Source organism: Leucoraja erinacea, chromosome 17 (genome assembly GCF_028641065.1).
Source record: "Leucoraja erinacea ecotype New England chromosome 17, Leri_hhj_1, whole genome shotgun sequence".
In the NCBI taxonomy this organism is placed as follows: Eukaryota; Metazoa; Chordata; class Chondrichthyes; order Rajiformes; family Rajidae; genus Leucoraja; species Leucoraja erinaceus.
In genome coordinates, this window is record NC_073393.1 from 1,858,510 (window position 1) to 1,875,116 (window position 16,607).

At 39.8% G+C, this 16,607-nt stretch overlaps 2 protein-coding genes across 3 annotated transcripts in view; one reads left to right on the forward strand and one right to left on the reverse strand.

Annotated features, from left to right (window-relative positions):
• cep89 (centrosomal protein 89) overlaps nt 1-16,607 on the reverse strand; it is a 54,454-nt gene continuing 37,847 nt past the window's right edge. For both annotated transcript variants that reach the window (XM_055648356.1, XM_055648355.1), the window contains 4 exons: nt 16,443-16,584; nt 14,332-14,421; nt 7,200-7,369; nt 1-1,290 (listed from right to left, as the gene is read on the reverse strand). In XM_055648356.1, coding sequence (XP_055504331.1) covers nt 864-1,290; nt 7,200-7,369; nt 14,332-14,421; nt 16,443-16,584 — 829 coding nt within the window. In that variant the 3' untranslated portion in view covers nt 1-863. The remainder of the gene's footprint in view (nt 1,291-7,199; nt 7,370-14,331; nt 14,422-16,442; nt 16,585-16,607) is intronic.
• zgc:165481 (uncharacterized protein LOC100073327 homolog) lies at nt 7,366-13,152 on the forward strand. The gene is made up of 2 exons (XM_055648357.1): nt 7,366-7,510; nt 11,374-13,152. Exons 1-2 carry the CDS (start codon nt 7,503-7,505, stop codon nt 12,092-12,094), a joined length of 729 nt encoding a protein of 242 aa, XP_055504332.1. The 5' UTR covers nt 7,366-7,502; the 3' UTR covers nt 12,095-13,152.

Below are 16,607 nucleotides of genomic sequence, written 5' to 3' on the forward strand. Positions count from 1 at the left end.
TTTGAAGTAAAATCGGATTGTTTATTTTGAATCATTTATAAAATAAAGATGAACTCGAAATAGGAACACTGTCACAAATATCCAGAAAACTATGTCAACACAAAAGATTGCAGAAATAATGCAACGTACATTAAAACTTATCAAAACAGAGTATAGGCCTGCAAATGATTTTCACAATTTCTTTTGGTTTTCCATCATTCTAGATTCTATGGCCCATAAAAACAAAATATTCATCTACTGTGAAATTTAGTGTTTATTGTTTAAAAATAACAAATGCCAAGATATTCCTCTTGATAGGTGTAGAAAGTCATGTGGTAACCATGTTAGATATTTGGAGATACGTTGTGAAGTTCACTGACACATTATATACACCTGCCAGTCGCCCACAGACATATTCATCAATTTGTTTCATGCAATGTAAAAACAATGGGATAAACCCCTCTTCCTGTTGCCCCAACTGAAGCTTTGGTGCCATATAATTTCAGTAACACACTTAACTACATTCAACTCAAATCAATATGCAAATGTCTTTGCAAAATAGTTTGAACGCTATTCATTAGAACTTATTTAGTAATTACCATTTATTTAAAATCTCAATTGTATTTTAAATTAGATTCTGTGAGTAGAAAATAAGAATATAAAATTGGTCTCTGACGAGGTGCATGTATTCCATTAAGCAAATGAATATCTCGATAACAAATCTCAGAATGTTCTCAATAACAGATGCCACTAGTGAAAATATCATTAAAGGGCAATTTAAAAACAAACCTTAACATTAATCAACTTCATTGTACAAAAATATTTCAATTGTTCTAAGTTGATAAAAAGAAAACAGATATGATAAAGTATTCACTATAATCACATTAAGAATAGAAATCATGCTCATTTTTGTCACTTTCATCAGAAGAGGCAACTTGTTGTTGATCAGAGTCAGACTCGAACATTGGGCTCTTGACATTTTCTTCTCTGGGTTTTTGTTTTCTTTGCTTAGTAATTGTACAATCTCCACTTTCAGGCAAATGAACAGGCAAACTCTTGTTATTATTTGGCTGCAGGTTATTCCCGTGTGCCCTTCTGGAAGAGGAAACCATCACGTCACAATAGCTTAATGCTCTGAAGTCAGATTGAGAGCCGAAATACCTGCAAGGGTTTTCCTTGATATCAAATTGGTCAAAGTTGAGTGCATCCCAGCAATGACTACCGCGTAAAGTGCTGCGCAATAGAACTTTTATCCGCTGATTTTCCCTTGTAGATGATTCCCAGACTGTTTCAAGCTCAGACTCCATTTGCCTAAATGAAAGAGCAGATTATTAGCATTACAGAACACTTATTTATTTGTGCGATTAAGTTTAGGTCACGTATAAATTCACCCAGCACTGAATTTTCATTTTCTTTGGGTAATGAGTTAGATTGCTTCTGTAGATTGCCTTCACAGCAATGTATTTGTTCACACAAAAAAAAACAGGAATTTAAAGCAAATAAATGCTACAAAATGTCTCCTGAAAATTAGTCTGAATATACCTATTTAGAAGGATGGTTTTCCATGTTTGATTGCAAGGTGATGTTGCCATGGATTGTCTTACAGCAGCGTTGTTAACACACTCTGACATCAGATTATTTTAATGAATGGAACAAAAAGTCAGTCTGAAGAACCCACGGAAATAATTTTCTGCCGGACAGTTGCTGTGAAATTTGTTCAAATATTCTGCATTATCTTTCGTAGAATCGCAAAATAATACAGCATGAAAACAGGCCCTTCAGCCCACCTTGTCAATGCCCAACATGATGCGCATCTGAGTCCGAGTTTGGCCCATATCCCGTTAAATCTTTCCTATCCTATTGTTAATCCACTTGCCTCAACCACTTCTTGTGGAAGCTCATTCCACACATGCATTAACCCTAACCCTAATGTACTCTGCATGAAGTACTTGAGTTGCCTCTCAGATTCCTTTTACATCTTTTCTCTCTCATCGCAAACGTACGCTCTCTATTTTTTTATTCTCTTTCCTGAGACAAGAGACTGATCTATGCCCCTCATGATTTAATACATTTCTATACGATCACCCCTTATTCTTCTACTCTAAGGCACATGGTCCTAGACAGTCCAACCCATCCCTATACGATATGGCACCGGGAGAAGTGACACCATGCCAAGATATGAAAGCGAGGATGGGAGTTTTAAAATTGTGATATTACTTCACTGTAATAACTGTGATATTACTTCACAAGCAGTGTGAAAAGGAGTAGTTGGGAACTGGAACAAGATTTAAATTTGCCGGTACAGATAAGGGAGGTCAGCCATTTTTGGAAATGTTTCAAGTCTAGAGGTAACAAATGCAAGGTTGAGAATATCTTGAGCAGTTGAGCTGTGGCCAGACTAAATGTAGATGAGATTATGGAGAGAGAATTAGGTAGCTTTCAAGCGAATGTAGAATTGGTGTTCAACTCAATGCATGGGAAACATGATACCAACATTAGAAGAAACTAGTCCATTTTCAGATTACTGCAAGAAAATGAGTCAGAGTTTGTGCCTATGGATTCAAGATTCAAGATACATTTAATTGTCACATGTGCCAGATGGCACAGTGAAATGAAATTCCCATACAGCCATACAATAAAAAATAAAGAACACACACTATAGAATTTGACATAAAACATCCCCACACAGCAGAATCAAAGTTTCCCACTGTGTGGGAAGGCACGATTTAAGCTTGTGACAGGGCTTTAGGATAAAGGGGTTGATCTTCTGAAGACATAGTTTGGAAATAAATTACTGTGGATCTGGTATTGGATGATGCACAAAGAAAATTTGCCAAATTAGAGACAGTTCAGACGGTGTTGGTGACATTAGCATACATGCCAAAACTCGTTTTTGATGGTTTTATCAAAGGGAAGGTTTCAAATGAGAAAAGAGTAGTCTTCAGAATGACAAAGGGTCTCAACCTGAAACGTCACCTATCCATGTTCTCCACAGATGCTGCCTGACCCACTGAGTTACTCCAGCACTCTGTGAAACGTCACCTATCCATGTTCTCCACAGATGCTGCCTGACTCTGAGTTACTCCAGCACTTTGTGTCTATCTTTAGAAAAAGGAGGCAGCGAAGGATAGATCTTTGAGGAACACCAGAGGTTTTACTGAACGTGTGGGAATAAAAGCCATTATTAACAATTCTGTGGGTATAAATGAAGAGTCTAAAGAGGAACCAGACAAACAGAATCCCAATCTGTGGAAAACAATTGAAAAATGTTTGATGAAATAAAGCAATTGTTTGCAACAGAATCAAACAATAGACAATAGGTGCAGGAGTAGGCCATTCAGCCCTTCGAGTCAGCACTGCCATTCAATGTGATCGTGGCTGATCATCCCCAATCAGTACCCTGTTCCTGCCTTCTCCCCATATCCCCTGACTCCGCTATTTTTAGAGCCCCATCTAGCTCTCTCTTGAAAGCATCCAGAGAACCTGCCTCCACCGCCCTCTGAGGCAGAGAATTCCACAGACTCACCACTCTCTGTGAGAAAAAGTGTTTCCTCGTCTCCGTTCTAAATGGCTTACTCCTTATTCTTAAACTGTGGCCCCTGGTTCTGGACTCCCCCAACATCGGGAACATGTTTCCTGCCTCTAGTGTGTCCAAACCCTTAATAATCTTATGTTTCAAACACTGCAGACAGCTCCACAAGGTTTGGATATTTAGTCACAATCCCACCGTATGCTACTAGTGATAGTAACAGAGCTGTCTTGTTACTGTGACAGAGACACAAACTTCAATTGAGTATTAGAAAAAAATAATTCCATGTAAAATAGGCACGAATTTGGGAGGCAATATTTAAAGGCTTTGGAGAATTCAGTGACGGAATTGTAATTTGCAAAGACAAAAAGGCCAAAGGTATTTTCTCTGCAGGCGAAGGATGTTATCTATACATTTGAAGGAAAATAAATTTATAGGCTACAATACCGAAAATTTAAAAAATTCAATTCATATCGAGGGCGAAGAGGAACGTTGGAAGGTCAGCATGTGAATGGAAATCTTGATAAGATGACTTTGCAGAAGGCTTGAAGGGAGAGAGGAAATAATCTGCAGTTATATATAAGTTTGGGATTAGAGCCAGGGAGAGAATGGATCTTGAGAAAAGAAAGAGAAGCAGCAGTCAGGAGACCCAATACAGTGCCCTCTATAATGTTTGGGACAAAGACCCATCATTTATTTATTTGCCTCTGTATTCCACAATTTGAGATTTGTAACAGAAAAAAAAAAAAATCACATGTGGTTAAAGTGCGCATTGTCAGATTTTATTAAAGGGTATTTTTTTGGTTTCACCAGGTAGAAATTACAGCTGTGTCGATACACAGACTCCCCCATTTCAATGGCTTTACAGGTGTTTGTAATTACTCAGGTGTGTTCAATTGCCTCCTTAATGCAGGTATAAGTGAGCTCTCAGCACCTAGTTTTTTCTCCAGTCTTTCCATCATCTTTTATTGCTGTTTATCATCATGAGGTTCAAAGTTGTGCCAATGAAAGTCAAAGAAGCCATTATGAGACTGAGAAACAAGAATAAAACTGTTAGGGACATCAGCCAAACCTTAGGCTTACCAAAATCAACTGTTTGGAACATTGTTAAGAAGAAAGAGAGCACTGGTGAGCTTACTAATCGCAAAGGGACTGCAGGCCAAGGAAGACCTCCACAGCTGATGACAGAAGAATTCTCTCTATAATGAAGAAAAACCTCCAAACACCTGTCCGACAGATCAGAAACACTCTTCAGGAGTCAGATGTGGATTTGTCAATGACCATTGTCCACAGAAGACTTTATGAACAGAAATACAGAGGCTACACTGCAAGATGCAAACCACTGGTTAGCCGCAAAAATAGGATGGCCAGGTTACAGTTTGCCAAGAAGTACTTAAAAGAGCAACCACAGTTGTGGAAAAGGGTCTTGTGGACAGATGAGACAAAGATTAACTTATATCAGAGTGATGGCACAAGCAAAGTATGGAGGAGAGAAGGAACTACCCAAGATCCAAAGCATACCACCTCATCTGTGAAACACGGTGGTGGGGGTGTTATGCCCTGGGCATGTATGGCTGCTGAAGATCTGACAATGTGAACTTTAACCACATGTGATTTTTTTCTATTGCAAATCTCAAATTGTAGAGTACAGTGGCAAATAAATTAATGATGGGTCTTTGTCCCAAACATTATGGAGGGCACTGTAGCTTCAAGCTTAATGACAATGATTCATTATTGGCACATTATGGGAGGGGAGGATGGGCGAGAGGTCTAAGAAAATAGCTAACAGGGCAAAGAAGAAGTGGATAACTTTTAAAAGGTAAAGATTTTGGGCTGATGATTACAGTACAATGTTGTATATAGTGCAGCCAGACCAGGCAATGAATGGCTAAACCTATTTGCCCATCATGGTCCAAGTTAGAAGAAGGGTCTGATCAAAACGTCACATATTCATGTGCTCCAGAAACCCTGCGTGATCTGCTGAGCTATTCCAGCATTTTGGCTTTTACCTCATAAGCTGTGAACTACAATAGATTATTATTATTATTATTGCACTGAATTGGGCGTTTCGGGTTGGGGGGGGGGGGGGGGGTTTCTATGAATTTTTGTTGAGTATTTGGATTTATTATGTTTACATATTGTGTTGTGCTGCAGCAAGTAAGAATGTCATTGTTCTATCTGGGACACATGACAATAAAACACTCTTGACTCTTGCTCCACCCCTCTGCATTTCTGACTACATGATATTTGTTTATATATTAGAAACAAGGAACTGCAAATGCTGGTTTGCAACAAACTACACAAACTACACAGAGTGCTGGACTAACTTGGCAGGTCAGGCAGCATTTCCCTGAGAAGATGGATAGGTGATGTTTTGGGCCAGGATCCTTGTTTAGACTGATTGGGGAGGAGGAGAAGAAGGGAGAGGAAGGACAAATCTAGGCTGGTATTAGGTGAACGCAGGTGAGAGGGGGTTTTGATAGGCAGATGGTTTGACAAAGGCAGGGGTGAAAGGACAGAAGGCAAAATGATCGAAGAGTTGTGAATTTTGAAGGAATGTAGGTGAAAGGGAAGGGGGAGGGAGAGAAATAGGTCTGAGTTTGGGGTGGGGACTAGTAGTTATCTAAAAACTGGAAAATTCAATGTTCATATCATTGGGTTGTAAGCTTATTTATAATGTTTATATATTGTTCATGACAAAAAATCTTCTCTAAACTTGTACAGATCAAGATGACCCAAGTGAAGATAAAAAGACAATATCGCCCAGTATTGGAAATATAAAGCATGGATAATAAATATTGTGCTATTATTAACTATTCATTTAATCCCTCCAAAGACTGCTCTGATTGTTGCTTTAACTACTGTACGGGTTCAGTAACTACAGCAACCTAGCAGCTTGGATTCAGCTCTGGCAATATTTTAAACTATTAACTCAGAAAATCTATAAAGAGCTGTAAAAGATGGTGAATTGTCGATGTCATTTCCCTCTCCCCACTCTGTGAACATTACTGCACAGCTGCCTACAGGATGCAAACCACTGCTGACATGTATCGCTTGAAACAAGATTGCATTCTTCTCAATCATAACCTCTGTTACGCAAGGACATCTTCAGCTGTTGATCTCAAATTTCCCTTCTGCTTCCAAGCAACAGTCCAGATGTATTGTATTAATGACGTTTGGTATTTGTCTCAATGCTCCACACCCTGCCAGGCAAAGCAGGATTAACCGAAGATCCTCATTTCACACTGCTTCGATCAACAATACAGATCTGACAACTTTAAACAAAACCACTACTTTTACTGAAGCAAGAAATGTTCACATTAAAGGAAAATTGAACATTATATCCAACAGTGTAAATCTGGAGCTCGTTTGATGGACGTCTTTACTCCTAAATTTCACTTGTATTTTCGACGAACAATTTATTTTGAATCAACAGGAAGAAAGAACCTGGTAGCAATAAATCGTTAACTTGGATCAACAGTGATTTTTGACATGAAGGTAAAAGAAGAATAAATCCAGGTTATAGAATTCTGCTTTCTGCCATTCACTCTTGCGTACTTAATGGCAAATGTTGTGTGCCTAGGTCTGTAATGCAACAGATGGATAAAATGCAATGCAGGAACATGGAGCCACGCATTCTCTTATACATCGATATGTTGTAATTGGTTTGCTATGCCAATGACAGCTTTACCTTTTCTGTTCCAGCAGTTCATCAATGGTTTCCTGCTTGTCCTTCAGTAGCTGCTGGAGATGTCGTTTTTCCCGCTGGTACTGAGCAGTTCTTCTGGCAAAATCCTCTTCATGTTCCTTCATACGGTTGTTAACGTCTCCTAGCTTCACTGCAGCTTTTGTTTTGTATACCTTGGTGGATTCATCAAATGGCACTGTTATTGTTGTTCACTGCTGTGCAAAAGAAGCTTGCTGATATGACAATAAACTACAGGCCTGTGGATTACCCGACAGAAAACATTCTCCTAGTCTGAAGATACAAGGCATGATCAGGTATTTTTTTCTATTTGCAAGCCAGCTATAGTTTATATAATAGCACTTGAGGATATATAAATAACATTGTTTTCAGTGTAACTAAATACAAAATCGATCACGTTTTTAACAGGTTTAAGTAGCTTTATTTTAAAAAAACTGCTATATAGAAGCATTTCTGGTCTTATTGTAAATATGCTTGTAATCATTTTTAAATATTGACCCTGAGATTTTAATTGTTTTTGGTTTAATGTTTTATTTTTAACCAATCACTGAAAGTTATTTTTTTGGCAAATTAGAGATCATTGATATGTGGGGGGGGAACATTAGGATACTAATAAAAATGAAATATAAACCTCATAATTTAGATACACAGGTTATTACTATAGAATTCCTATTCCTATCATCAAATATTAACTTTTACTGTATTCTTAAACACTTACAAAAATCCAATATAAATTCGTATGTGCCCTCTTAACATACGTCAGATCACTGCATCCCTTCGACATATTTCTTTAAAAGCTACTTCAGGGATACTATCCAATGAGCTGCAATTATCAAGCATCGTCACAAACTGTAAATAACCAAAATGCATTCTGAAGCAAAGAAGCTGCAATATATCTGGACAATTGGAAGTTTCTCTTTTTTATGCATGAGGGGAGTAAGAGGCAACCGTGGATGACAAGGGAAGTCAAGGACAGTATAAAATGAAAACAGAAGAGGTATAACATAGCAAAGATGAGCAGGAAGCCACAGGATTGGGAAATATTTAAAGAGCAACAGAAGATAACTAAATAGGCAATACGGGAGAAAAGATGAAGTACGAAGGTAAGCTAGCCAAGAATATAAAGGAGGATAGTAAAAGCGTTGAAAGGAAAAGATTAGATAAGACAAATGTGGGTCCTTTGAAGACAGAAACAGGTGAATTTATTATGGGGAACAAGGAAAAGGCAGACAAGTTGGACAGGTACTTTGGTTCTGTCTTCACTAAGGAAGTCACAATCTCCCAGATGTACTAGGGAACAGAGGATCTAGGGTGACGGAGGAACTGAAGGAAATTCACATTAGTCAGGAAATGGTGTTGGGTAGACTGATGGAACTGAAGGCTGATAAGTCCCCATGGCCTGATGGTCTATATCCCAGGGTATTCGAGTTGGTTCCAGTAATCATGGATGCATTGATGATCATTTTCCAATATTCTATAGATTCTGGATCAGTTCCTGTGGATTGGAGGGTAGCTAATGTTATCCTATTTTTTAAAAAAAGGAAGGAGAGAGAAAGCAGGGAATTATGGTAGGGAATTGAAGAATACAGTTGAACAGAGGGATCTGGGTATAACCGTGCATAGTTCCTTGAAGGTGGAATCTCATATAGATAGGGTGGTAAAGAAAGCTTTTGGTATGCTAGCCTTTATAAATCAGAGCATTGATGATAGAAGCTGGGATGTAATGTTAAAATTGTACAAGGCATTGGTGAGACCAAATCTGGAGTATGGTGTACAATTTTGGTCGCCAAATAATAGGAAGGATGTCAACAAAATAGAGAGAGTACAGAGGAGATTTACTAGAATGTTGCCTGGGTTTCAACAACTAAGTTACAGAGATAGGTTGAATAAGTTAGGTCTTTATTCTCTGGAGCGCAGAAGGTTAAGGGGGGACCTGATAGAGGTCTTTAAAATGATGAGACGGACATGACTTCAGAATTAAGGGACAGACGTTTAGGGGTAATATGAGGGGGAACTTCTTTACGCTGAGAGAGGTAGCGGTGTGGAATGAGCTTCCAGTGGAAGTGGTGGAGGCAGGTTCATTGGGATCATTTAAAAATAAATTGGATAGGCATATGGATGAGAAGGGAATGGAGGGTTATGGTACGAGTGCAGGCAGGTGGGACTAAGGGGAAAAATATTTGTTCGGCATGGACTTGTAGGGCCGAGATGGCCTGTTTCCGTGCTGTAATTGTTATATGGTTATATGGTTATAGACCAGTTAACCTGACATCAGTTGTGGGGAAGATTCTGCAGTTAATTATAAAAGATGTAATAGCGGTGCATTTGGATAGCAGTAACAGGATCAGTACAAATCAGTATGGATTTACAAAAGGGAAATCTTCTTGCATTTTTTGAGGATGCAACTAGGAGAGCCAGCGGATGTAGTGCATCTGGACTTTCAGATAGCCTTCAATAAGGTCCCACACAGGAGAATAGTGGGCAAAATTAGAACACATGGTATTGGGGTAGGATATTGACATAGATAGAAAATTCGATGGCAGACAGGAAACAACGATTCCCTTTCAGAATGGAAGGCAGTGACTAGGCTCGGTGCTGGGACCACAGCTATTCACAAGATATATTAATGATTTAGATATTTAGATGAAGGAATTAAAAGTAACATTTGAAAATTTGCAGATGACACAAAGATGTGAACTGTGAAGAGGATGCTATGAGAATGCAGGGCGAGTTGGATGAGTGGGCAGGTGCTTGGCAGATGCAGTTTAATGTGGATAAATGTGAAATTATTCACTTTGGTGGCAAGAACAAGAAGGCAGATTATTATCTGAATGGTGTTAGATTAGTAAAAGGGGAAGTGCAACAAGACCTGGGTGTCCTTAGACATCAGTCACTGAAAGTAAGCATGCAGGTGCAGCAGGCAGTGAAGAAAGCTAATGGCATGTTGGCCTTCATAATGCAAGGATTTGAGTATAAGAGCAAAGAGGTTCTTCTGCGGTTTGCAGGGCCCTGGGAAGACCACACCTAGAGTATTGTGTGCAGTTTTGGTCTCATAATTTAAGGACATTCTTGCTATTGAGGGAGTACAGCGTAGGTTCATGAGGTTAATTCCCGGGACGGCGGGACTGTCATATGATGAAAGAATGGAACGACTGGGCTTGTATACACTGGAAGTTAGAAGTATGAGAGGGGATCTTATAGAAACATATAAAATTATTAATGGATTAGACACGCTAGATGCAGGAAACATATTCCCGATGTTGGGGGAGTCCAGAACCAGGGGACACAGTTTAAGAATCATGGGTAGACCATTTAGAAATGAGAAAAAAAAAAATTCACACAGAGAGTGGTGAATCTCTGGATCTCTCTGCCAAAGAGGGTAGTTGAGGCCAGTTCATTGGCTATATTTAAGAGGGAGTTAGATGTGGCCCTTGTGGCTAAAGGGATCAAGGGGTATGGAGAGAAGGCAGGTACGAGATACTGAGTTGGATGATCAGCCATGATCATATTGAATGGTGGTGCAGGCTCGAAATGGCCTACTCCTGCACCTATTTTCTATGTATCTATGAGATGAGAAAAAACTTTTCCACATAGTTGTGAATTTGTGGAATTCTCTGTCTCAGAAGGTAGTGGAGGCCGATTCACTGGTTGCATTCAAAAGAGAGTTAAAAATGCTCTTAGGGCTAGCGGAATTAAGAATTTCATTATTCTATCTGGGACACATGACAATTAAACACTCTCGACTCTGATTCACTTTCCATCTCCATTAACCACTCCTTCTCCTCACATCACTTCCCCAAACAACCACAGCAGATGCAACACCTGCCCTTTTACCTTATCTGTCCCATCATCCTGTGACCCAAACAGTTCTCCCAGATAACTTAAGAGTGTCTTCAAACTACACACAAGCATCCCAAAACATTATGCTTTTTCATTAATGGTCTACTTTAGCAGAGATTTTAATTTTGAGTTTGAAAGTGTTAGTTATTTCTTTGGTCAGTTGAAGTTCCAGATGATAGATTTCACCTTAGTATTGATATACAATACATTTCTTAATTGAACATTTAACTATGTTATGTTCAGTGGTTAATCAAATTAATACATTTGCTTACACAATGTAAATGCATGCTTTTGTAACATGGCTTTCTTCGTCCCTTAGTGCAGCTGAATTAAAGATGAATTCCACCGACACAGGAGATGAAAGTACAGAACTGGAATGTAAAATCTGCTACCAAAAGTACAATAGCCATAGCCGAAAGCCAAAGATACTGGACTGTTTACACAAAGTATGTGCAAGATGTCTAAGCAAAATCCTAGATACCACTGATAATTCCCACTGCATGAGCTGTCCCTTCTGTCGCCACGAGACAGAGGTCCACAAAGCTGATAGTCTTCCTGATGACACAAACATCATGTGTAAACTTACAGCGAAGAACAGGACAACAAAGAATTTGGGTTGCCAAGAGATAGTTTTGACGCCAAAAAACTTGTCTTCATCCAATTCAACCCTAGATTCTTCTAACTTTTTAGTTATTACCATAAGGGAGGTTCAAATGAATTCTCCCATTACTCCAAGAAGGAATACCACCTCTGATTACCATGCAGATCATAGTTTTGAAACAATGTCCATTACATCCCAAAGTAGAATTGATCAAGATGTGTTCTCTAAAATTTGTACCCGTGTGCCAAGGATACTCGTGTGGTTGTTAGGTTTCTTCTATTTCTGCTCACTGCCACTTGGAATTTATCTTTTGGTCATCCAAAAAGTGACTCTTGGTATTGTTTGTGTCAGTCTTGTTCCTTCCAGTTTGACGGTTTGCTTGGTCTACGGTTTTTGTCAGTGCCTCTGCCAAGGTATATGTGATTGTTCGAGAAACTAACAGCAACTATAATAAAATATGGATTTGATCAGCACCCCAATCAAATGTGCTTAAAACCATAGCTTGTCATGGGACCATGCATACATAAACATTGGGTAAATCATTTAAAATATCTGCCAGGCTGTGGGATTTATTCCCAATGATCCAAGCTCTAATTGCAAAGAGCAGCTTTACAATAACCTCAGCAACCCCAAAGTGCTTTCAGACCAACTATAGATGTTGCATTGTAGAAAACATGATAACCAACTTGCACAGAGCAGGCTTCCATATGCCCCTCAACTGGAATTATCAACTGAAAGATGCTTGGACAGTTACATAAACAGGAAAAATGTAGATGGTTATGGTCTAAATGCAGGCAATTGGACTAGCTTAGACGAGGCAGCTTGGTTGACATGGATGCGGCGGTGCCAAAGGACTGTATCTATGCTGTATGATTCTATGACTCAATGACACCATTCAGTCAATCAGTCAATCAATCTACTTCTTAAACAGGACTTCATAATTACCCATAACTTGCCCAACAACGGTGGCATTGTAAGCAAAATTAAATATAGAGTTGGAACTGTGTCCGGCTACATACCCTCATGGGTATAGAGTGAATACACAAAGGATCAAGTGAACTGGCGAAAAATCGTAGCGCTATCGTGAACCGTTTTTGCCAAACTGGAAGATAACAAGATCAGAATTTTAGTTATGTATAGGTTGAAGATTAGGCATTTTAAATGCTAGTATCAGACCTTTATTGGCCCGTCTAGTCTCCCCAATCACAGCTGGTCATCCAAATTCAATCCCTTGTTCCTTTGTTCTTTATCCAAATGAAGTAGATCTACTCCTGCTTAAATACATTTAATGTTTTCATCTTCCCATCTCAGTTCTAAATGGCCTACCCACATGATCAGTCTGAAGAAGGGGCTCGACCCGAAACATCACCTATTCCTTTGCTCCATAGATTCTGCCTCACCCGCTGAGATTCTCCAGCATTCTACCTACCCACATACCTCGGCTTTTACTTCTAGTTTTGGGCTTAACCATCATCAGAAAAATCCTCTTGCATTTATTCTGTCCAGTTCCATCAGTTTCATCAATGAGGTCCCAACTGATTCTAACTCTTCTAACGTAGCAAATACAAATCCATTTGTTCGTTATACACAGGTTCTGCCATCCCGGAAATCAGCCTGGTCACCTTCACAGTATTCCCTCAGATCAAGAACATCCTCCCTCAAATATGGAAAGCAAAACTACACATAGTGCTCAAGATGTAATTTGACCATGCTAAGCTGAATAAGACAGTGCTACTGTTGTACTCAATTCCTCTTGTTATGAAGGCCAACCAAATCATTTGGCTTCCTAACTACCTACAGCCCCTGAATTAAAATACCGGGGAGGGCAGGAGCGTTGTGAAGGAGAGGGTCGGGAATCATGCCAGCAACTCACTCAGAAGCTCGGGTGGCTGCGAGCGGCCGCCGGGACTGGCCAGCGGAACTGCAGCTAGACCCGGGGCTCGCAAACGACCTGGGAACTGTAGCTAGTCCCGGGGACTCGAGGGATCTGGGAACTGCAGCTAGTCCCGCGGCACGCAGGCGATCTGGAAACTGCAGAAAACTAAGTATTTTTAGTATGTATTGTTACTAATTACTAATTTAGTTACTGTGTGTTATTACTTCCATGTATTAACTATGGCGATAGATGTGGCCCGCCATCCGCTTACAAACATGGGTCCTGGCCCCTCTGTAAAAAAGGTTGCTGACCCCCTGGACTAAATCAAACCCTTGATCATGTCCCGCCAGCCTTTTTTCAAAATTAGCAACTCAAAATGGGGGTGCGACTTCATTGCCGGGAAATACAGCATATACTCAGTTAATAATGAAAGTATATAAATTAAAATAACCTAATTTTAATATACACATATTCTGTCCACAATAGCAGTTTTACCTTGGAACTGCTGACCTTCCCGAGCAAGGCAAGATGTTTCACTATATAATGGTGCTAGTTGACTCCCGTCTGTAAAGTTGCATAAAACCACTTCCAATCTGCTCCCAAATTGGCTTTAAATTTACCTATTGTTCACTTTTACTAATAATGTAAAGTTATTAGTTATGAATCTAGTTAAATTATTATGATTTTTTTTAAAGCACCAGTTTAATGACAATATGATTTTCTCAACTGATAGAAATTTCTACCAGTTGAGAAATCTTAAATTAACTTACAAAATAATTGAAAACTGAAGACATTCAAACCTTCACTTGCTCCTCCAACTTGCCCAAACGCATGTTGTCTGCCAATATCCTGTTTAAAACTCCATTCTTCTCATTTGTTAAGCTTTTTGTCTGTTGCAAAAAAAACAAAAAAAAGTTACATTTAAGGTTTGCGTACTAAAGCTTTCTCCCTGTTGGATTGCAACCTTGTCGTTGTCGGGGAGCTTGTGTGTCTCAGTGATCCCTAGAGCTACGTCAGCGGGAGATTCGTCTGCTGTTAGGGTCTCCCATGCTGGACAGGTCGAAGGGTAGAGGCGAGACGAGTAGCGATCTACTGGTCCTCCAGGTTGGAGGTTGAGCACAGGGCTAACAACCCTGTCTCGTAAAACAAATATGTTACAGAAACAGTAACTGAAGTAATCAACACTACTGAGTGGAGGACCTTCATTTTACATGGCAGGAGGCAGGAGGCAGAATAGGCAGTAAGTAAGTACTAAAGCTTTGACAAAAAAGGTGTGGTGAACAAAAAGAACTGGTGTTTGATTAAGATAAGAAAGTCTTTTAAAACAAAATTTCCAATTTTAAAAGCTGTACGACCTTAGGAGCAGGCAAAATGATATTTGACCTCAGCGCCATGTAAGGAGGATTACGAAACTGCTATTCCTATTCTTCCTCTTTGTGCATATGTGATTTGAAGGATTTGGTTGCCAAGTTCAACAGCCAATGAAGGCTTGCACATGTATAATAACTGACATCAAGAGTTACTCGATTAAAACAAAACATTTCATTGCAAGGGGATGGGGTGAAGAATTGCACGAAAAAGTAATTTTAATGAACATATGTAAATATTTTACAAAACATGAAATCTCTCACCTTATAACTGGTGATGATTTATTTCATAGGATTTTGATTTTGAAAGCTGGTTTATTGACTTCTAATAAGAAATATTATGATAAAATATATAGGAATGAACTGCAGATGCTGCTTTACACCGAAGATAAGATACAAAATGCTGGAGTAACTCAGCGGGTCAGGCAGCATCTCTGGAGAAAATAAATTGATGACGTTTCTTCTTTAGACTGAGAGTCAGGAGAGAGGGAACTAGAGAATTGGTACAAAGTTCAAATGAATGAACAAGGTTATGCAAAAAGACAAATTAAAGCCAGCAACTATGATCAAGGAAAAGTGGAGCCCACAATCGTCCATTGTTAGCTGTGAATGAGCAGAGCTGGAGCATGACCAGGGAGACAGAGGGGTGCAAAATAAGGGTAGAAGCAATAGGTAGCAAGGTGAAAAGTAAAAGCGGCAGGATTGCACATTGTAAAGCCCGAGGAAAGAAAGTAGCTGTGCGGGGAGAGGAATAGGTGGGAATCCAGGTGGGACACAAGGGAGGGAGGGGGGAACAGGGATGTTTAACAAAGAAGCGCCTCGCCATACCTCCCCCCTCCCACTACTTTCTTTCTGGCTGTACAATGCACAACTCTTAAAACCCGTCTCCAGCTCGTTCCATCCATCTGCCTATCTAAATCCATCTTTGCCTACGTTGACCTATTACCTGCCATGATTGGTCTTGCCTCTTCCCTTTTCCAGCTTTCCACCTTCCCCCCCCCCCCAACCTACAATGTCCGAAGAAGGATCCCAATCTGAAATGTCACCGATCCATACTCTCCAGAGATGCTGCCTGACCCAGAGTTGCTCCAGCACTTTGTGTCCTCTCCAATAGCGTCCCCTCTACTGACACGAGGCTCGCTGGCCTGTTATTCCCTGGATTTTCTCCGCTTCCCTTGTTAACTAAAGGAACAACATTGGCTACTCTCCAACATGCCCCATCTGCACTAGTCCCACCTGCTTGCGTTCTACGATGTTAGACTGACTGACCTATAGTTCCCAGGAGTTTCTTTGCAGCCCTTCTTAAATAGAAGCACAACATTTGTCACCCACCAGTCTTCCAGCACCCCACCCGTGTTTAATGATGACATAAATCTCAGCCATGGCACCTCATGATTTTTCCACCTTAATGGTCTTCAAGAGCCCCAACAGCACCTCATTCATAATCTCAAAAGGAGAAGGTATTATGATTATGCTATTTTCTCCTCATCAACATTTTTGATAAGATATTCTTCTCCAGGCAGAAGATATTAAAAATTGCTTACCACATGTACAAGCTGATCACGTTCAAGAGCTGCTTTTTCAGCAAGACTGATCAGATTTGCCAGATATTGATGAGCAGCCACCTCTTTCTCCATAGCTTCTTCCATCTGCCGTTTTAGAAGACCAATCTTCTTTTGTGCTAGCCTGAGAACAATATTGGTAATTGG